Source organism: Protopterus annectens, chromosome 3.part0 (genome assembly GCF_019279795.1).
Source record: "Protopterus annectens isolate FY-2018-M chromosome 3.part0, PAN1.0, whole genome shotgun sequence".
Classification (NCBI taxonomy): domain Eukaryota; kingdom Metazoa; phylum Chordata; order Ceratodontiformes; family Protopteridae; genus Protopterus; species Protopterus annectens.
The window spans coordinates 290,648,551-290,671,091 of record NC_056731.1 but is presented as its reverse complement, the minus strand read 5'-3'; the positions used below and the strand labels follow the sequence as shown (position 1 = coordinate 290,671,091).

At 40.0% G+C, this 22,541-nt stretch overlaps 1 protein-coding gene across 1 annotated transcript in view; it reads right to left on the bottom strand.

Annotated features, from left to right (window-relative positions):
- Positions 1-22,541, bottom strand: part of NGLY1 (N-glycanase 1) — a 714,901-nt gene that overhangs the window by 582,608 nt on the left and 109,752 nt on the right. The window contains exon 2 of the mRNA XM_044064776.1: positions 9,246-9,360. Coding sequence (XP_043920711.1) covers positions 9,246-9,360 — 115 coding nt within the window. The remainder of the gene's footprint in view (positions 1-9,245; positions 9,361-22,541) is intronic.

Below are 22,541 nucleotides of genomic sequence, written 5' to 3'. Positions count from 1 at the left end.
CTGCAACCAAGGAAATGACCCATTTCCAGATGCCTGCTGCTTTCGTGCAGAACAGGTAAGAACAGATTCCTCTCTGCTTGTCAATATATAATTTGACTGACCTGTTGTCCATCTAAGCTGTGAATGCAAATTCTTGAGAATCCAGTGGTTCCATGCTTAAAGGCTCAGTAGGACCACTCTCATCTCCAACGGGTTTATGTCTTGCTAGACCCATTTGGCTTGAGGTGGGTGAATTTACCCATATGGAGTCCAAATTTTATGTAAAAGGCCTCTGTGATGATCAGCACTAGTGTTTGTAAGTCTATAAAGAACTTGATCGTCAGTAAATCTGATTCCAGTCACCACTGTTGGAGGTGTCACTCACATCATGAAATCCTAGGTGGAGTTCCAAAGGACTCTGTCTCTTGGGACCACTGGAACTTGGAAGTTTCACTTTATAACTGTCATTTGCAGGCTTACAAAAGGAACCATAAGAATCTCAAATACCATTACATCCTCATCTCTCAGAAGTATTACTGCTGATACTATGGAGGCGGGCAAAAGCCTCAGAATTAGTGACTGAACATCTTGGAAGAAAGATGCTTAAAAATCTTGGCGTCTAGTGAAAAGTAGACAATGGTTAGTAAATAAATAATTTCTAAGACCTCCCTACATTTTGGCTCATCCAAGTGAGGAGGGAATTGTGGTGAATCAGGGCCCTCATTCTCTGAAGAGGTCCAAGTGCCAGCTGTATACATTTGTTCTTTCTACTGGGCCTCAGCTGAAACAGGTCACAGGATGACGATGAAGACTATAAGGAACCAGATGTGTGGGAATGATCTTGATACTGCAACAACCCTCTGCCTTTTCTGATAGAAGAAGAGCAACCAAAGTATCTTGCAAATGAAGTGCTTCTTGCTGTGAGTGAAATCACTTTGTACACAGGAGTCAAGGGCTGAAGAATGCAGTGCAGTGTGCAGTGCTAGTGACATTAATGCCACACTTGGGGCCAACAGGCACACCCCATCCCCAACCAGCTGAAACACATCAGCATCAACATCAAGGCTGACAGCATTGACCTCCAACATTTGGACAGAGATGGTCATGCACCCTGGGCCCTACCCTGATAGTGTCAAGTTCAAAGGTTAGAAAGCCAGCCTTGGTACCATCAGAAATGGTCCCAAAAATATTGGTGCCAAATGAAAGCTAATGAGATGTACCTCAGCTCTCGGGACATAGGAACTCCTGATACCAAGAGTATTGGTGTTGAAGCCACTGCCACAGCTGGCAAGGTAAACTGTGAAGGTGCAAACCCTGAAGGTTGCTATCTCAAGCTAGAGATGTTAGTACTGACACTTAAGCTGATGTCAGCAATGGTGCTTAACGGTGTTGAATTTCAGCTTTAATGTGACCAGCATCTGATTTAAGAACCAGTGAAAACTAGCATGTCTTGGCAGAAAAGCTTAGCAATGATTTGATGCTTCTGACTACCCTGATAGAGGCTACAAGAGACATTTTAGAGTAGTGTAACTCAGTTACAAGTGAGAAATGACTTTGGAATGACATTAAAGATCTAGATGAAAACTTGGACAACATAAATATTTTTCTAATTTCAAAGTTACAAAGAAAAGAAACAACACCTACTCTCAATAATTTAACAATTAAGAATGCTCAGACACAATTCTGACTGGTATTTTGGGACCACAGAAGGAGAATAAGCAGAGAAAGACTCTTCACTCCACAGCTTTTTAAAAGAAGGACTTGGAGAAGAACGTTTAATCCTGTCAGTTCTAACTCTCTCACATACATCAATCTTGTGTTTCTTCCTCCTCTGTTTTCTCCAAACCTTCATCTCAAGTTCTGTCAGTCATTTTTAGTCCTTGAGCCTGATGGGGTTGACCTTGGGATAGAGCCTGAGGCCCACCCAAGCCGGGCAGTGGACCAATTTCTCAGCTTCAACAGCAACAGTTCATTTTTTCCTTTCCTGACAACAATGGAGATAAAGGATTCACAAACGCTATATTGTTTATCAATATACTCCTCTCTTTAGTCAAACACACATGAGATGTTTGTCTTGAGGGAGAATCTTTTGCCCATACTTACATTTTTGAAAGCTCTACTATCCATCTCTACCAACTAGCAAAGGCACTGAGAAGGAGTCAAAGTTAACAAGTGAAAAATAGTTGAAAACCAGCACTTGGCAATCTGTTAATTTTGGTTTCACTAAACAAAAGGAATGGAAATGAATAACACAGTAAAAAGTACACAGAGATCACAAGACAGAATTCAAAAAACTCCAGCAGTAAACTTTTCTTTCCTAGTTAGTGAGTAATTTACTGCAAAAATCACTGTGCAGTTAGTAAAGGCAAGGAAAGCAACAATTAGCACAGAATGTAAATTGAGGGATGATAAAAATCCCAAGATGTAGGGACACAGAAGTGTTACAAAAAATTAGAAAGAGCTCACTTGAGTGAAATTCAGAATATAGTAATAATACAGATGATCAGAAAAGACAGAACAGTTCAAAGTGAAAAATTGTTTTCAAAAGATGACATATTTTAAACAAGCATAGCCTTGGACTGTTTCTCTGACACTTGCTGAATGTGTGGCAAACAGATCTGGAGAGGAAGCTTGCTGACACAAACTTATGGGTAAACAGGAAGGGACTTGTGACCTGGAAAAGTTTCAGATACTAAACAGACAAAAGGCCTGTAGCTTTAGTCCTGTTAACTGATACACATTATCGGAGATCATGTGGCTCTCTTGTGCATGCACCTTTTCAAACAAAACTTAAGTATTCCTTCCTTGTTCCATTCAGCCATTGTACCAGGAAAACACATATGTCTATATCCCCACTCTTCCCATTGGTTGCTTCCTTCTCCTCTGAGGTGTACAGCCACTATTCTATGCGGTATCCTTTGAGAAGGTTTCATGTGTAACAAGACCAAGCATGAACCACAGGGAAGGGACCACTGATGGGATGGACCTTAGTTCTGCCATCCTTCCCCTCTCACTACCTGCTATGCTTCATACCATCCCTATTCTTGGCATCCCCTGATGTATCAGTGATGGTCTTTTTGCCCCTGACTGAGAAAGGCCAGGGTGCAAGTCCACACCAACTCTGCCCTGATACATGTTACTTGCTCCTTCGTCCCAAAGAGGTATGTATGAAGGGGCCACACTACATCCTACAGAAAGTGCACTAGAAGAACACTACTCCACAGTCACTGTACTGTGCACAAAGTCTGTCAGTTGTCCTTGGTGCTCTGTGTAACATTTATGGATGCCCCATTCCCTTTACTTTTACAGCTGTCCTGTTACCTTTAAAGTTACTATTCAGTCTGACATATTCTCATAATGTCCTATTACAACCTCAAAGTTTCTGCTTCCTCTGTGATTCAGACCTTCAGCCACTACAGATGGAGGTATATCTTTCTTAACTGCTTCTGCAAAAACATTTCTTTGTTTTCTAAATGGAAGACTCCTAAAATCCTTTCAAAGCTTGTGCCTACAGAAGTAGTATTACATACAGGCAGAAGGATAGATAGACAACTGAAAAACATATTACAAAAGAATGAAACATATACTGGAACAAAACTTCTAAAGTTTAATACTTCTCTAAGAATGTAAAATCTGTGGTATGAACCTTCAGTGTAATCCACAGGTATGTACAACATGCTAAACAAATAAATAGATATTACAGTTTTCAGCTATAAACCAAAAAAAAAAAAATCTGTGTTAAACACATTTATTCCTTCAAACAAATCAGCAAAATCAAAATAGCTTGGTTACTGAAACTACTATTAGAGTGTATGCAGAAATGAAAGTAGGGAGTGGATCTTCTCCACATTTGTTTGGGTCTTTCGGCTTTTCCCGGTTAGGGGTCGCCACAGCGGAACTCCGGTCCGCTAATGATTGGTAGTTGATTTTTACGTGCCGAGTTACCAGCCCTGACGCACAACCTTCAACGAAGGTATGCCCATTCACGCATGTCTCCACGCAGAAGACGCTCTAGCTGAGAATCGAACCGGACAGCGTCTTACTGTGAGGTGACAATGCTACCGCAGCACCACCACCGCATAAAGGAAGTAAATACATCACTTTCAAAGGTGATTCTCTCTCAGTAGTTTAGAACCTGAAATATCCGCAGCAGGTTGAATTGTGTCAGTTTATGTAGGACACTAGGGCCACGAAAAAAAATATTGTGGTTGCATGTAGTTTTATTTCTGACATATGTGTGTCTGTCTTTTACCCCCGCTTGTGTTATCAGCAACTGTTGCACAGCCAGCCAGATGGCATACAATGTGTGTACCTGAGCTATTCCACAATTTGGCCAGTGCAGTGGTCTGGTTGTCACAAAGCTGGTTGGGTAGCTACAGATCACAAATCACACTGATATGAGGTGGGGTCTAGTACTGCAGCTGCACTTCCCACCTGGGAAACACTACTGGTCTGTGTCCATACTTGAGGAGTGGGCAACTCTTACATGCAAAGGAAGGTTCATATTCAAGCCTGCATTTTGGGTATTGCACTTTGAAACTCTCTCTCTCAATAGTTAGCAAAATAAACAATTTTCAGATCTTCAGTATGACAATTCCTTGCATTTCTACCCAGGATACATCAGCCATATCACTCATTTATTTATTCATTTATTGTTTTTTTGTTTACCAGGCTGGTCCTGCTGGGCACTCAGGCTGATTTCCAGCAGAGGCCTGGGGAGAAAAGCTCCATCTACATAATAAGCCTAAACCTAGAAACCAATGTTAATAATGTAAACTGTACTGTAGTTGCACAACTTATTTACTGCCACACTCTCTATCTCTGTCTCTTGTTCCTGTTTAATTTAGGCCTTTAGCCATACATGTAATATGTACAATACAATAAGGTATCTCTGTAGTGCAATAGTTCTTCGCTTTTCTTAATGCTGAAGATGTTTTATTTCTTTTCTCTTTTGATTTCATATTACTGTAACATGCACTTTTTTGTCTTCTGACCATTCACTATCGTTTTGTATTACCAAAATAAAAATAAAACAAACTGTTAGAAAAACAAAAAAAGCAATGGACAGAGGACACTCAAACAAAAATCCAACTCAGTAGTTTAATAAAGTTAGTGCTTTCCTACAGGTCAATGCCTGTACTTCTTCAGACAAGTCACCATCAACAGAATCACTTAAATACCTTCCCCCAACAGGTAACCACACCTACCAAAAATTACATGATTAATTGATACATTCATGGATAATAAAAAACAAAATAAATTTAAATATATTAACATATAAACACATAGTCTTATAAAACAAAAGTAAACGTGGAACGCTGTGGCTTGAAAAATAATCTCAACAGTCCACCAATACACCAATACACCTAGTAATGATCACTTAAACGTGAGAATGCACGAACAGATACTCCAACTCAAACATGAACAGAACGTCCTTTAATCAGTAAGCGCTTTCACCCCAGTAGGGCTTCATCAGACTGTACAAGGGACAAACTAACAGCACAGTCTTATATACCCAAATACAATTGGTTAATTTAAAATGTTAATTAAACATAATTAATAATGATTCAGCAACTAGTACAGTACAAAACAATATGTATATAATGCATACATAAGGTATATTCAATAGCAGATACCATGGCATTATCTGTGTATATTGTATTGTATTTGGGTATATAAGACTGTGCTGTTAGTTTGTCCCTTGTACAGTCTGATGAAGCCCTACTGGGGTGAAAGCGCTTACTGATTAAAGGACGTTCTGTTCATGTTTGAGTTGGAGTATCTGTTCGTGCATTCTCACGTTTAAGTGATCATTACTAGGTGTATTGGTGTATTGGTGGACTGTTGAGATTATTTTTCAAGCCACAGCGTTCCACGTTTACTTTTGTTTCATTTGGTTTTATTTTGGAACGCTGCTCTTCCCGTGAGTACTTCACGTTATTTTACATAGGTCTTATAAGACTGGTAGAGGTGAAGCCCTGACAGCAAGAATTCTCATTACACATACCTAAAAAAATAAATATGTGTACATATTCAAAAGAAATTATAAAATTCCATCCTATATAAACTACAATTGCATATACTATTGCATACATTTATATAAATAAATATACATGTATATTTATAAATAAAAACAAATCCTAAAAGCTATAAACTTACAAATAATAAACCACATAAAAATGTATGTACATATATCAAAAACGTTATCTAATTAAAGCAGTGTTTCAAAATACAAGCTATGGCGCACACATCATTGAAGCCTGGATGTCTAAAGGCATCACACCTGAGTTGCCACAAAGGCTCACACCTTTCCAACCACAATGGAATGGGGCCACCCCTAATGGACCCATTAACTTGTTCAATAACCCTGAAATCAAAGGTATGGTCCAGCTGGCTAATTATGTGTTTTGCAAGGGCATTCTCAACTTTTTTGTTTTTAATGGCATATATATGTTCATACAACCTGTCCCTGAGTCTTCTATCTGTCTTTCCTATATAGAAGACGGGGCATACTTTACACATGGCCAGATATACTATACGTCTTGAATTACAATTAAACCTATCATTGGACGAAAATCTATGATCTCTGACTGTGAAAAAACAACCAGTGTTGATGAACCTACAATAGGGGCAAGCCTCACATCGGAACATGCCTTTTACACTTGAATTGATTACCTTTTTAGTTTCCAATAAGGATTTCAGATTTTGTCCCCTTTTATAAATAACCACTGGTTTCGTGGGTAAATTATTCCTCACATTCTCATCCGCTCTAATCGGATCCCAATTTTTACACAAGATAAGTTTTAAAGGAGGGCCTCATTACTAAAGGGGTTGATGAAGGACAAAGTGAAGTCAGTAGTTGAATTGTTTGCAGAATTGAATTGTTTTTATTTATACATATACATGTATATTTATTTATATAAATGTACGTAATAGTACATGCAATTGTAGTTTATATAGGATGGAATTTTATCATTTCTTTTGAATATATACACACATTTACTTTTTTAGGTATGTGTAATGAGAATTCTTGCTGTCAGGACTTCACCTCTACCAGTCTTATAAGACTGCTTGTTTATATGTTAATATGTTTAAATTTATTTCGTTTTTTATTATCCATGAATGTATCAATTAATCACCTGTTGGGGGAAGGTATTTAAGTGATTCTGTTGACGGCGACTTTTGTCTGAAGAAGTACAGGCACTGACCTGTACGAAAGCACTAACTTTAAACTACTGAGTTGGAGTTTTGCTTGAGTGTCCTCTGTCCATTGTTTTTTTTTTTGTTTTTCTGCATAGTTTTGTATTATTTTTATTTTTTATTACACTTCTCATGCTTAATGTAACCTTTTGTAAACAATGTATGAATTTTTTGTGGAGATTTTCTCCCCAGGCTTCCTCAGAAAAGGGGCCTTGTGCCCAGCTGGACTATCCTGGTAAACAAATGCTAATAAATAAATGACAAAAACTGTTTTATCTGCTACTCTCCTGATCCTTGCACATGGAAAATCAATGAATGGCTCTAAGATGTATTTTGTTTTGAGGGGGGTGTAGTATGCCCAACTCTCAGCTAACTAATGCAAACTGGATAACAGAATGGAATTAAAAATATATATTTGCATGCTATGGGCCTAGGGCTTTCAAAACTTGATAATTATGTGTGTGCTTGTGTGTGTGTGTGTGTGTGTGTGTGTGTGTGTGTGTGTGTGTGTGTGTGTGTGTGTGTGTGCACAAATATGGGGACAGAAATTCCATGAACATTTACAACACATATAGCTGGATGTTTACATTTGGTGCTGTAATCCTTCTAATTTGTGACAGTTTTTAAACAGAGTGAAGTGCTCTGCACCAGGTAGGTAGAGTTTTTTATTACTGTAACACAACAGTGGTTTAAAAATGTTTTTCTCTGTTTTTATAGTTTGACACTGCTGGACCATGCATCTGGTACCTCTTTGATGGATACTGACACGGAGATATTTGCCACACTGCATATTTCTGTAAAAACTGTGCAAGTGAGGGCCTGGAACTTGTAGAGAATGTAAGTTTTTTTTTTTTTTTTAATTACTGTTACTAAAAAAATGTACTTACAGCAAAAGAGTATTTTTTTTCTGTTCTCAGACAGACACTGTCAGACTGTATACCATTTGTTCCACTATTTGTTTGCTTGTGTGAGTTGCATCAGGTGGATGAATTTATCAAAGCCACCTTCTTCTGACACAAGATTACTTTGATCCGTATAGGATTTGGTGTAGAGGATTAAGGTGCTGTTAATGAGCTGCTGCTTGTGTTCCAGTGGTGCAGGTTTGATTCCCTCTGCCTCCATTGCCTAACTGTGTGCAAGTCACTTAACCAGACAGCACAACTAGGCTGAGTATGAAAAATGTTCATGGAGATCAGTGCTCTACAAACAAATCTTTCAGGACATCAAAGAATATTGCTGGGAGTCAAAAGGAATTGTGATGCTCCCTGTAATTAATGTCATCATTTTGTATCAGTCACTGAACTGAGAGCTGGCTGGAGGAACAGCTTCTATCCATTGTTCAAGACAGCAGAGGTCAAATGGACAACCACCTCTACCAATGCGATATACTGTCTGTGGACATGTTCAACTCCAGGTACAATAAAACACTTCAGGAGATAATTATAGCTCATATATTTTTATGATGCATTTTTACAGTACATCCCATGTGTTGTCAAATTCTACCTCAAAAGACTCCTTGGATATAACAAGCTCCCCAAACTAGAAACATTCAAATGAAAAGTCAATGGATATGAGACAGACAGCTAGATGGTGAAAAAGAGAAACTGATAACTGGCTTAACCTTGTTTTCTGTACACAGAAGTAGGGTTAAAAAACTGTAAGAAGTGTGCCTTTTATAAGGTGCCTGCTGTGCCGCACGCCCCAGCATACATAAAGCCCAGTAGAGTCAGAGGCAATTAAAAGCAATTCTTACATTCACCCACAGGATGGTGAATACAGGGATGTGAGGCAGTGAAGATTCTCAGGTTGTGCTACAGTTTTTCAAACAGATTAATGGATATCCTGTGTTTAGAAAAAAGAGAACCCCCTATTGTTTCTACACTGTAAGCTTACCTGCACATGGAAATGGCAAATATATACACCCATAACAGGCAAAACAATCAAATTACTGCAAATTCACTGACCAGAAAAGAAGAAAAACAGATTTCAGATTGCCAACACCATCATGATTATTACACGTATGCTAATGTATAATATTACTTTCATTTGCTGCCACATTTACATACCTCCTCAAATCCCATTTCAAACAAGCAATCTACTGCACCCCTGACAGGCAGCAGCCTAGAAGAAAAAATTGGATTTCCAAGCCTAATTGATCTGTATTTCTCTTCATTTGGATGGCTGACAAAAAAAAAATAATAAAAAGACAAATTTAGTATGTTCACAAATGCAAGCTGTAAATAAACAGCAAACTGAACATTTCGTAAACCTTTTTATCCATTTTATTAGCAGAGTTGACACAAGCAATTCTGAATTTTTCCTGAAATCTTTTTTTCTTACTTAGATAAATAAGAATCAGTCTACACACATTTATATAGTGCACAGCACAACAAGAATTTAAAAAAAATACTGAAAGGTTTGTAGACTGGTTGAGATTATATTATTTACCACCTTGAACATGAAGGGGGAATTTGTTCACAGAGCTAGACTATTTTTGTAGAAGACCTGACTTGCTGGCTGAGTAACTCAGTTTTATGTACAAAGCCTGAAGTTAAGAAATTTTTCTCAATGAGGTTAATTGCCAACAAAAACAGAGTTTTCCTTATTAGGAATTTTAGTTCTTTCTTACAGGCCTATTTTAAGAATACAGATCCCACTCCTTAGAAAGACCTTATAAACCTTATGTAAAGCTAAAAAATAATTCTGAAGCCTCCGGTCAAAAACTGAAATAACTGACATATGGTACTTTACGGAAGATAGCTCAGGCCCATAACAAACATTTGTGCCGGACACTCAAGTACTGCAGAAGAAAAAAAAAGGTGCAAAAAAATTATGTTCATTTACTTTTTTTCCTAGTACAGAACTTCTGGGCAGATAAAAAGGATATGAATAACTCTGTCAGGGTAACCTGCATCCCAGGCCAGCACTGGAACTGGAGACACCAAGAGTTTAATTTGAGGGTTGGACCCCAGAGTTCTGAAGGAGCCTAGGCATAACAAGCTTCTCTAGAAGACGAGACCAGAACACGGGGAACCAAAGTGGTTTGGGCCTATATGGAGCTATGAAAATGACCTTGGCTTTCTGTACAAATACGGGAATAAAGAGGAAATGGTGGAAAGGCATACAGGAGATCTGGAGGCCACACCTAAACTACAGAATCCTTGGACCACTAAAAAGAAGTCAATGCACTAGGTAGTAGTAAGAGATACGTGTAATTCACAGAGATGCTTCCTCCATCAGCAGAAAAGAAACTTCACCATCATTCAGCTGAAGGACCACTCGTGCCATCAGCAGACATCAGCTTTGCCTATCTGCTTAATGGTTTGCTACCTACATCCCTGAAAAAGCCATCAGAAAGTATTTTTGAGAGCATGTTCCATTTCCACACCCTTATTAGCTTTTGACGCAGAGCAAAGAAGTATTTTTTGATACAGCATAGCACCATCCTGTTGTTGCACTGTATGGTAATCAGCCTTCAAAGGAATCATGAAAGGTCTGTACAGTGAACAGAATCACCGTCAATTGCAGAATGTTGATATGTAGTCTGGCCTTCTGTGACCATACACCTTGGATGGTCCTCTCTTGAAAATGCTCCCCTAATCTATGGTGAAGTATCAGTGCTGCCTATCACTGAACTAGGAGGTGGGATTTTGGAAGGGGCTACCCAGAGAAAGTTTGAAGTTGAAAAAACACAATGTCATGTGCCTCTGGCATGCATCAGAAATGTGGATTTAATCTTACAGTAGGTCTGTGCACGCTCTAAAAAGTACAGACAATCCACTGGAGGACTCTCATGTGGTGAATTGCAAATGTATTTATTTATTTACTTCACATTTGTTAACTGGGTTGGTCCAGCTGAGTTACAAAAAAAAAAAGATTTTCAGTGGAGACCCAAGGAGAAAAGCTCCAATAATGTCTACAGCAATAAAAAGTAAAAGAAACATTATATATAAGACAAACAGAGTACAAACTGAAATGCTGGTATACAGAACAAATTATTAATTGTCACATAAGAAAGTCTGAGTACTAAAAATATAAACATACAGACAGTTTAGTCACAGTGTTGAAAAGCTAGCATGTTCTAATATTTACAAGAATTAGAAGTAATGGCAAGATACTTCCTAAGTAGAGGTTGTAGAATGTGAATAGACAGAGGTATAGGAGAGGTTAAGTGGGGTGATTGCAGTGACAGATCTTGGAGTTAAGCAGGTGATCTTTTAGTGTCTTTTAAAGTTGTTGGCATGAGTTAAACTTCTGACATGTAATGGGAGTTTGTTCCAGCTGAGAGAGAGATTATTTATAAAGGTTTTTGCCTATATTGTTACAGTGTTTATAGGTCAGTAGTAAGAGTTGGTTGGAACTACAAAGAGGACAACTGGGGTGTAATAGGACAGAAGTTTGGAAAGTGATGGGCAGATAGTGGGGTTACTGAGAAGGGAGTGAGCAGTTTGGAGTTGAGTGAGAGTAAGTTGATGTGGGAGTTCAAGCCAGTGAGGTTTCTGTAGGGCCAGGCAGTGGTGGGAGGAGCAGGGATGATTTACAGAAAATCTAGCAACTTTATTGTATGTTGATTTGAGTAAGTGAATAAAGGAAGACTGCAGGTTAGCCAGGATAGGGGAGGCACAGAGTAGGGTGGGTAGTAAGAAAGTTCGAACAAGGGCACATTTGGATTCTGCACTAAGGTATTTTTTTATTTCTGTAACGTAGGCCTAATTTATGGTGTTTTTTTATGCTTTGTTGGACATGTAGGTCAAATTTTAGTTGGTCATCAATAATGGTGTCAAGAAGTTTAATTTGTGTTTCAACTTTTATAACAGTGTTGTTGAGAGAAGAGATTGAAAAGGTAGAGTTACAGTGGGAGAGGGAGTTAGGCAGACAAAAGGATGAGCTCTGTTTTACTGGGATGATGAGCTAACTGTCATTGAGCCATCTTTCTACAGAAGAAAAGGAGTTTTGTGTAGTAGTTAACAGGTCTGACAAGTTTTCAGAGACAGATATGAATGTGCAATCATCTGCAAAATTGGACGATAGAGGAGTGACCACAAGAATTATGGAAGTTATTGGTAAAGATGTTGAATAGCAGAGGCCAAGGATGGAGCCTTAGGGTACCCCAGTTTGGACAGAGAGGAAACAGGAGCGATAGTTAAGCCATCTAACTGATTGTTGTCTGTTAGAGAGGTAGCTGGAGAACCAGTTGAGGGCAGTGTGAGAGAGGTTGAGACGGGATAGTTTGGAGAGGAGTAGAGAGTGAGAGACAGTCTCGAAGGCTTTAGATAGATCAAGGAACAGGCAAGATACAAGTTTGTTCTTGTCTCTGGCCATAGCAACAGTTTCAGAGAAGGAAATAAGGCAGTGGAGGTGATGTGTTTAGGACAAAATCTGTGTTGTGTAGGAGTGAGGAGATTTTCTTGGATAAAATATGTAATTAGTTGACAGTGAATACATTTTTGAAGGGTTTCAGACAGAGGAGAGAGGATAGCAATGGGTCTGAAGTTGCTAGGTTCGGTTGAATTACCACCCTTGTGTAGAGGTATAGTGTAGAACAATTTCCAGAGGTCAGGAAATATGGATTCTTGAATGGATCTACTAATTAAAATAGAGACAGGAAAAGCAATAGTCAGCAGCTATTTTAAGGAACTGATGAGGAAGGCTGTCAGTAGAGGGAGAGCAGGGTTTAAGTTTCAGGAGTAGATTTCTGATGTAGGAAGTAGAGACAGGTTTGAATGAGAAAGTGTTGGCATTGGCAGTCTGAATGAGAGGGGTAGAGTGGTTTGTGTTACAGGCATTTGTAGTAGAAGAGGAATTATTAGGAATGGGCTTGGCAATAGTCTCTATGAAGTATTTGTTAAGAAGTGTTGCAGTCTCTGTTGGGGTGTTGTTAGGGAAGGGGGTGAGGGTAGTGGGTGTACCAGGATGGAGAATTTTGTTAACAGTACTCCAAAAATCTTTTAGGGTTGGTGTAGTGGCCAGCTTGAGCTTGAATGTAGTAGTTTTTCTTATCATGGTGGATGTTTTTTTTTTGGTGAGGTTCCTAAGTTCTCTGGAGTCTTTTAATTGTGAGGGTGATTTAAATTTTAGCTGGAGTTTCCAAGCCTTATCTCTTTTTGCCATGAGGGATACAGCATTTCTAGTGAGCCAGGGGTCATAGTTGGATTTGATCCTGATATTCCTTAAGGGAGCTAGGGAGTTCAGGATATCAAGAAAGATGTGGGTAAATTTAAGTACAGCTTCATTAATGGGCAGAAAGTGCAGGAAAGACCAGCTGACAGAGGAAAGATAATTACTCAGAGTATCTGGGTTAAAACTGGCGAGTTTTCTACAGTCTTTGTAGAGGTGAGGTCTCTGTAGCTGGGGGGAGTATCGATAGGTGCGAGTTAGCAAGTGGTCGCTTATAGTGCTGGAGGGGGGTACGGGATTATGGTATATGTGAGGTTTGTTAGTGAGGATCCAATCTAGAGTGGACTTGGGTATGTTTTATGTAGGCAGGTGGGGGTGGAGATCAGTTGGGAAAAGCCGTGGAGATTGATGCTGTGTTGGGGGGAGTGAAAATTTAGTTCATTCCACTCTATGTTAACATCTCCAAGGATTAAAGTTTCATAGGCAATATTTTATGATAACCAAAAAAAGTATTTGTTCAAATGGCATTAGAAAAATCATGGTCACCTTCTTCTTCTTTCAGCTTTTCCCAGTTAGGGGTCACCCCAGCAGATCTCCTGTCTGCTCATGACTGGCAGTGGGGTTTTACGGTGTCAAGTTGCCAGCCTGGCACCCAGCCTTCCACAGAAGGCACACACACGCACTCATGCCTAGGGCAAATTTAGAGTGTCCAATCCACCTACAGCATGTCTTTGGGTTGTGGGAGGAAACCAGAGTACCCAGAGGAAACCCACACAACCACAGGGAGGACATGCAGACTCCGCACAGAAGGCACACCAGCAGAGGATCGAACTGGAGATGGCAACACTAACCGCTGCACCACCGTGGCTGCCCGCATTAGAAAAATCACGGTCATCATGAGCTCCAAAGCCATGAAGCATGTGGCCACAGACATTGCTCCAGAATGACAAAATCTGGATACCATCTAAGCAATGGTGGGAACTCTATCTCAGGGAATGCTGGTCTTGCAAAGAAGGGTGGCCAGCAAACAAACTCTAAATGTTACTGTCTGAGTAAGCCATATCTGAGATTTGTCAAGGTTTACTATGATCCCCAAGTACTGGACTTTGTGCTTAATAAAATCCCTTGTGAGTATCACATTCTCTAAGATCTTTAAAGTGGGGGGTGTCTAAAAGCCAGTCATTGAGGTATGCAAAGCTTTGACCCTTTGCATATGTTCATTTAATGCATCCACATTCTGATTTTTGTTAATACATTAGCAGCAGGGGATAGCCCAAAACAGAACAGCATGACACTAAAAATAACTGGCTCCTGTGCAAAACAGTTGGAGCCTCCTTAACTCCTTGGCAAGCTTTACATGCACGTGTGCATCCTGGATGTCCAAAGAGCAAATCTGATCTCCACTTCACAAGCAGAGAAAAACTGACTGCACTATGACCATCCAGAACTTTTGCTACTTAAGAAACAATTGAGATTGCTTAAATCTAGGATTGGCCTGATGTCTCTGTTGGTGTTTGGCATAAAAAGGTGGCTGGAATAATATCTGGGCCTTCTGTGTTCTGGTGAGACCTCCTGGATGGCTTTTTTTAATACGGGGTTCTGATGGGGTGACATGTCAAGAAGGGTAAGAGAGCAGGGCTGGAGCCTGGATAAGCAAATGAAATAACCTCAAGATACTATGTCAAATATCCATTTGTCATGTGTGATGGCCTCCTGTACTAGCAGATGGAGGGAAAGATGGCCCTGGATTGCCTAAAGTGTTACAGTTCGACAAGGTCTGAGGATGCTTGCTGCTGTCCCCTGGACTGATGACTGTGGAATCCCTGGTTCTGGTAGAAATTCCTATGAGCAGGATGAGAACTGCCACGGAAAGAAACACTGTACCCTTATTGGTTCTTTCTGTAAATGTTGAAGTTGTGCTGCTGGCTGCACATTAGCCACATTTGATGCAGACTCTATTGTATCTCTAAAAATAGGTGATGGGGAGATATAAACATCTCCAACTACAAAAAATCTTTCCCACTTTTCTACTTTCCTCAAGCTTTTCTTTTACCAGTAGTCCAGTCACAGGTGTTAAAATGAGGCATTAAAAAAAACGTCATCATAGATTTCTCAGCAAAGTCAGTAGCATGCATCCAGGTGTGATGGCATAGAGTTAGTGCCACACCTGTTGCTGGCATAGAGTTAGTGCCACACCTGTTGCTGGCATACAGTTAGTGCCATATCATTTGATGCACCATTAGCAAGTTACATGGTGGGGTTACTACTAATGCTAAACTCTGTGTCAGAGTCCTTTTCTAGTCTCTGAGACAATTCTTCAGGAATAGTATGCTGGAATCTCAGTTTATGTGCTCGGTAGCCAAGCACCAACCCCTGTGCAAATGTGGAAAAAGCATAAGTCTATTTCACAAAATAATCCAAAGCCCCTGACTCTGTCTCTGGAGGGTGGAGTGTAGGGCTCTGTGTGGTACAAATCTTTTTCAGGGCTGCCATAATGATTACTGAGTATGCTGCACTGCTGTGCATCCAACTCTTCCAGACCTTAGGGGACCAGAGGACGTTGTCTAGTTTCCTTGACGTAAATGCCACAATGTTGGATTCCCTCCATGCTTCTTATATGATAAGAAGCCACCATCTAATCCACAGGTGTTATCATCCAGAAAAGAAAAGGGAGTGACATGAGCACTTCCTGCAGAACGTTATCATAAGATGATGAGGTAGTGGGTGGCAGCTCCCTTTTGCTTGCATCATTTGTAAGATTTCTCCAAAATTGGGTTCATCAGGAAGTAAAACTGGAAAATCAGCCAAGCATCCTTCTTCTTTCTCTGTTACAAGAAAGTTCCATGGGGAGTCTGTGTTTCCTCTTATACATCTTCTTGTACTGCCTTCACAGAAAGGAAATATCCAGGGAGAAAGAGGCAGAGGAAAATTATTGCTCAAACATCTTTCTGCATTTCTGTCAATGACCTCCAGGTCTTCTGTTCAGTGCTGTAAGTGATCAGAGGTTCAGACATAGGCTGTAAGTGGTCTCTGGGCAAGACCAATAGGTAAGAAGGCAGTGAAGGGTACACGTTTCCAACAGGTAAGAAGGCAGTGAGGGTACACTGCCAGCATGAGCTGCAACATTGTGCCTATGATTTGATGTGAATTGAATACTGTATTAGCGCAGAGAACACCCACCCTGAGAATCCAGCAATAATCTCTGTTGACAGCAGTGTAGTTGAGGTAGCAGCACTGAGCTCCATTGCTAGGTGATTGTCCCATACTGACTCTAATGCCAATTGTCTCTGGTCCAAGGAATGAAAGGCCAAAAACTGTCACTTAGAAATTGGCATAAAAAATGTCAATGTTGAAACTGGGCCTGAGCCACTGACCCTGGTGAAGGAGGCTGTTGCATCAGTTGGTACCAAAGACATCAACTCTAAATTCAGTTGTACTGATGGTGGCACTTAGAGGTAAACTATGTCACTGCTAACAGGTGCCAAGTAGTTTATAAACAACATCTGTCAAAATACGGCCCCATGAGCAGGCTAGAATCAGCAAAGGAAGGGTAATAGTATCTTTGTCCAGCCTAAAACAACAGGGAAGCAGGATGAGACCGAACTCTATCTGTACCTGCAGCATAGTTCTGACAACTTCACAGAGTCTGTGTGAAGGGAAGTATAAAGTAATGGCCTCATAAAAGGAGGCCTAGAGAGGAGTCACCTGCAAAAGTCTAATTCCGAAGGAGATATGAAGAGTCCACTTTAGAAGGTTTTTGACCATGTGGTTCGGCCCATTTTTGGTTCAACTTTTTCAACAGAATATTCCCTTTCAGTGGGATTCTTAGAAGTAGTTATAACACATCCATTTGGAGTCTTGTTCATAGAGTTGGTCCTGCAGGTCTCGCTAAGAGAATCTTGACCCTGGGAGACAGATCCAAGGCAGCCGCTCTAGGAAACAATCCATAAAGTGCTAGCTTGTTTCTATGATCAGATAATGTACACTTATCACAGTTTTTAGCTGAACTGAAATAAAAACCTGTAGACAAATCAAACCCATATAAGAAAACACTGCCCATATAGCCACAATTAATACCAGCAAACTGTAAACAGAAAGAAAAAAAACAGACTGACTTTAAATATCCAGCAGATATTTTGTAAATATATCTCACACGGGCTTCTAGGCAGCATATCTTCTAGGCAGAATTCAGTGCTCAATAGCCCCACTACAAAATCCTACCAGCCTGAGACACACCTCCTTTCTTCAGGAGACCCCATTTAATATAGTTCCTAAGCTAGAGACCACTACCCAAAAAGGGTAAAGCAGACAAATGAAAATGTTAGGTAAAAGGAACCATCACACTAACAAAAATGGACTGACATACTAGAGAAACACAGATACAAACAATCAGTTATCCGTAAGGAAAAACAATGCATCTCCCTTAGCCAACACAGTTTTAGACCTCATCACAGCACTACTATTGCTGTACTGAACTTCACTACAACCATAAATAAGAAACAAAGGTAACTTAGTTACATTTCTATTCTCATCAATAGATCCAGCCAGGAATCTTATGTTCCCAAACTATGGCGAGCTGCCTACATTCTGCCCCTTCATAAAGGAGGCAAAAATAATAGCATTTCTAATTTCCGCCCAATAGCCATTTTTTCCCCAATTTCAAAAGTCCTTGAAAAATGTATCCACCTGCAACTCATGCCCCACCTCCTCAATAACCAACTCCTCACCCCTACTCAACATGGTTTCCATCCTGGCCACAGTACCATTACTGCTCTCCTCTCTTTCTTAGACATTGTCAATCATGCCCATGACTCTGGAGATATTGTCTCCACTGTCCTCCTTGACCTTTCCAAGGCATTTGACACAGTATCCCACACACTCCTTCTTAACCACCTTTCTAACCTCAATCTCTCCCTAGATTCCCTTTCTTGGTTCAAAGGTTATCTCTCAGATAGATCCCAAGCTGTGAAATGGCAAATAGGTACCTCTACCTTCCTTCCCACCCCTACCGGAGTTCCAGAGGGTTCTATTCTTGGACCTATGCTCTTCAATCTCTTCATCAATGACCTTCACTCTGCAATTCCACACTCTCAAACTGTGCAATATGCAGATGACTCCACATTAGTCTGCTCAGCCTCTAGCCTTCCTGAGCTCCTGGCCAAGACCCAGCTTGCTTTCACAACTACAGAGAATTGGATGCTTCAAAACCATCTCTCCCTAAATGCCAATAAATCCCATATCATTCTTTTCTCCCCCTCAAAAGCCCTCCCACTTGATAAGCCCTCTTTCAAGATCACCAGCCTCTCCCACTCCTCAATAGACGTTGTTACTTGTGCCAAACTACTTGGTGTTACCATTGATGAACACCTGAAATTTAATATTCATATTCAACTAAACATAAAAAAATCCATCAGAAGCTCGGCATGCTTTATAGAAATGCTTCCTTTCTATTATTAGCTACAAGACAAACCCTCACCTCCACCTTCCTTTTACCTTCTCTATTGTATGGTGCTCCTCTTCTTACCAACCTCACAGCTTCTATCTCCTCAAAACTTGAAAGTTGCTACAACAAAATTGCCAAATTTGCTACTAACTCTAGGCGTTCTACACACCATTGCATATCCCTCCATAGTCTTAAATGGATTGAACTCCCTAATCATCTTGACTACCTCCAACTTACTACTGCCCACAAACTAATTTTTAACCCCACTGCTTGCCCTTCACTATCTAATATCTTGCCTTTCTACTCTCCTCCCAGGACCCTAAGATCAGCCCACCAAAATCTTCTTACAGTTTACAAACCTAAAACGACCCCCTGGCAACCTACTACATTCTTATACTATAGCAAAGAAATGGAACTCGCTTCCTCCCCTGCTAAGAATCACTACAAGCCCAGAAAAATTCAAATCTCTTCTCCACTTTCACCTCTCCCAAAACTGGAAATGTAACTGTATACTTCCTACCTAGAGCCCTTCACTTCCCCTTTTCAATCCTCTCCCTCCTGCCCCTCTTTCTTTCAACTCTTTTCTCCTGCTCCTCTTTCTTCCAACTCTCTTTTTTTTTCTGAGCCCCCATCCTCGACTCTCTATCTTCATCGCCTGTAAAAACTATAAGTAAATACTTTTATATTCTTCACTTCCCCACTACTTATATCCCTCTTCTTGCAACTGTATCTTTTACCATTGCCGTAAAATGTATATTTCACCTCAAACATAAAATGAAACTGTGTAGTTTTTTTTTTCTGTGCTATAAATTTTAATCTTTTTAAAAAAAAATTATTTTTCTTGTTTGTAAATTCTTTAGTGTGCAATGTGTTTGTAATATGGAGCTTTAAGTGTGTAATGTGTTTGTAAATTCGGAGCTTTTCTCTCCGGGCCTCCACTGAAAACGGGGTTTCGGGTCCAGTGGACATCCCCGGTTATCAAACTGGAAATAAATTAAATAAATAAATTAATTAATTAAACCTATCCAAAGCTTTTAATAATGTGTCCCACCCGAAATTTCTTCAAAAACTCTCAACCACAGGCCTAGCTAAACACTCTCTACATTGGTTTCATAGCTATCTATCAAACAGAGCACAGGCTGTAAAATGGCAAACTGACTTCAACTCTTTTCTCCCCATAAACACAAGTGCTCCACAGGGATAAGTTTTAGGCCCTGTACGGTTTAAACTCTTCACTAACAAACTCCATATAGCACTACACTCCACACTATATATAGTCCAGTAGGCAAATGGTTCCACATTGGTCTGCTCTGCTAAAATTATAACAAAACTACAGGACCTCATACAAGAATCATTCTCCTCTGCTAAGTCATGGTTAAGTAGCACATCTCCTACTAACCAACACCCTCCCTCCAAAAAAAAATCTAATACTACTCTCAAACAACTACCTGCACAAAAGGTATATTTTGTATTAATTTCCAGCAACAACACCAGGCTCAAACAGGTAAAGGTGGTACGAGCAACATGTCTTATAAAAAAGAATCTACAATCATATTTAGACATGTTACCAATCCATGTAACCCCTTACGAATTGCAGAAGGAATCATTATTGAGCACATTACGGGTGCTGCGAAGAGCACTTTTGGCTGACATCAAAGATTGAAACCATACTAATTTCATGAACTTTAATAGTACTTTGACTTAGGAATGGGGTCCATTCCCATCATGGTATTAGAAACCCAAACCAGGCAAAAGTACTAGGTGTCATTATAGATGAGCATATAAAACTAGACCACCACAAATGATTAATAAAAAAAAAATTAAAAAAAAAGAATCAGAAACTCTGATTCCTATACAGATCTTATTTCACTACCACAACCAGAAAACGTATAGCCACTACTTTCCAACTGTCATCTCCTCTACATGCCACACCCATTTTTACTAACTTCAAGTCACACTGTTAAACTGGAGCAATGTTACAAAAAATTGCTACAGACCTGAACTTCAGAGGACACCCCTGTCTGGTTCTCAGAGCTAAACTGGTTAGAACTCCCACTCTACTTAACACACAACCAAGTCACAGCAGTACACAGACTGCTCTAAGCCGAAACACTGCCCATTCAAAATTCAGCCATATTTCCCAACTAGGGCTTTACTTTCTAGAGATAAATTGCTTCTCACTGTTACCAAATCAACCAAAGCATACAACAGTGCAGGAGTTTCCCTATATTCAGCTAACACTGCTGAAGCCTGGAACCACATCCAGTTAACAATGACATCAATCCACGAGTTATGCTCTTTAGAACAATAAAATGTCATCTGATGTACAAATGGCACTGTTTTATGCATTCCCACTGGATAACATTGTAACTTCCATCTATGTTTTTTATTACAAGCTGGTCTCCCCACCAGTCTAACTCTGTGTACATAACCTGCAACTTATCCAACCTACTCCCAATCCTAGATGCTTTCCACCCCTCACTCTCTTAATGTCACTTTCACAGCTCTTCCTAAACTCTGCTCATTGCTCCACCCCCCCCAACAACTCTACTAGTACCACCCATCTTTTTATCTCTATTCCCACATACCATTCCTACTCATTTTCTTTCTACCTTCACCCTGCTGTTACCATTCTCACAACCTCTCCTTCTCCTTCCCCTTTCTGCTGCAATCCTGTTATTACCCTTCCTAATACACATCACTTACTTACATTCCTGTTACTATCTTCCTAATACACATCACTTACTTACACTCATGTCACTGTCCTTCCTAATACACATCACTTACTTACACTCCTGTCACTGTCCTTCCTGATACACATCACTTACTTACACTCCTGTCACTGTCCTTCCTAACACACATCACTTACACTCCTGTCACTGTCCTTCCTAACACACATCACTTACTTACACTCCTGTTACTGTCCTTCCTAATACACATCACTTACTTACACTCCTGTCACTGTCCTTCCTAATGCACATCACTTACTTACACCCATGTCACTGTCCTTCCTAATACACATCACTTACTTACACTCATGTTACTGCCCTTCCTAATACACATCACTTACTTACACTCCTGTCACTGTCCTTCCTAATACACATCACTTACTTACACTCCTGTCACTGTCCTTCCTAATACACATCACTTACTTACACTCATGTTACTGCCCTTCCTAATACACATCACTTACTTACACTCCTGTCATGGTCCTTCCTAATACACATCACTTACTTACACTCCTGTTACTATCTTCCTAATACACATCACTTACTTACACTCCTGTTTCTGTCCTTCCTAATACACATCACTTACTTACACTCCTGTTTCTGTCCTTCCTAATACACATCACTTACTTACACTCATGTCACTGTCCTTCCTAATACACATCACTTACTTACACTCCTGTCACTGTCCTTCCTAACCCACATCACTTACTTACACTCCTGTTACTGTCCTTCCTAATACACATCACTTACTTACACTCATGTCACTGTCCTTCCTAATACACATCACTTACTTACACTCATGTCACTGTCCTTCCTAATACACATCACTTACTTACACTCCTGTTTCTGTCCTTCCTAATACACATCACTTACTTACACTCATTTCACTGTCCTTCCTAATACACATCACTTACTTACACTCCTGTCACTGTCCTTCCTAACCCACATCACTTACTTACACTCCTGTTACTGTCCTTCCTAATACACATCACTTACTTACACTCATGTCACTGTCCTTCCTAATACACATCACTTGCTTACACTCATGTCACTGTCCTTCCTAATACACATCA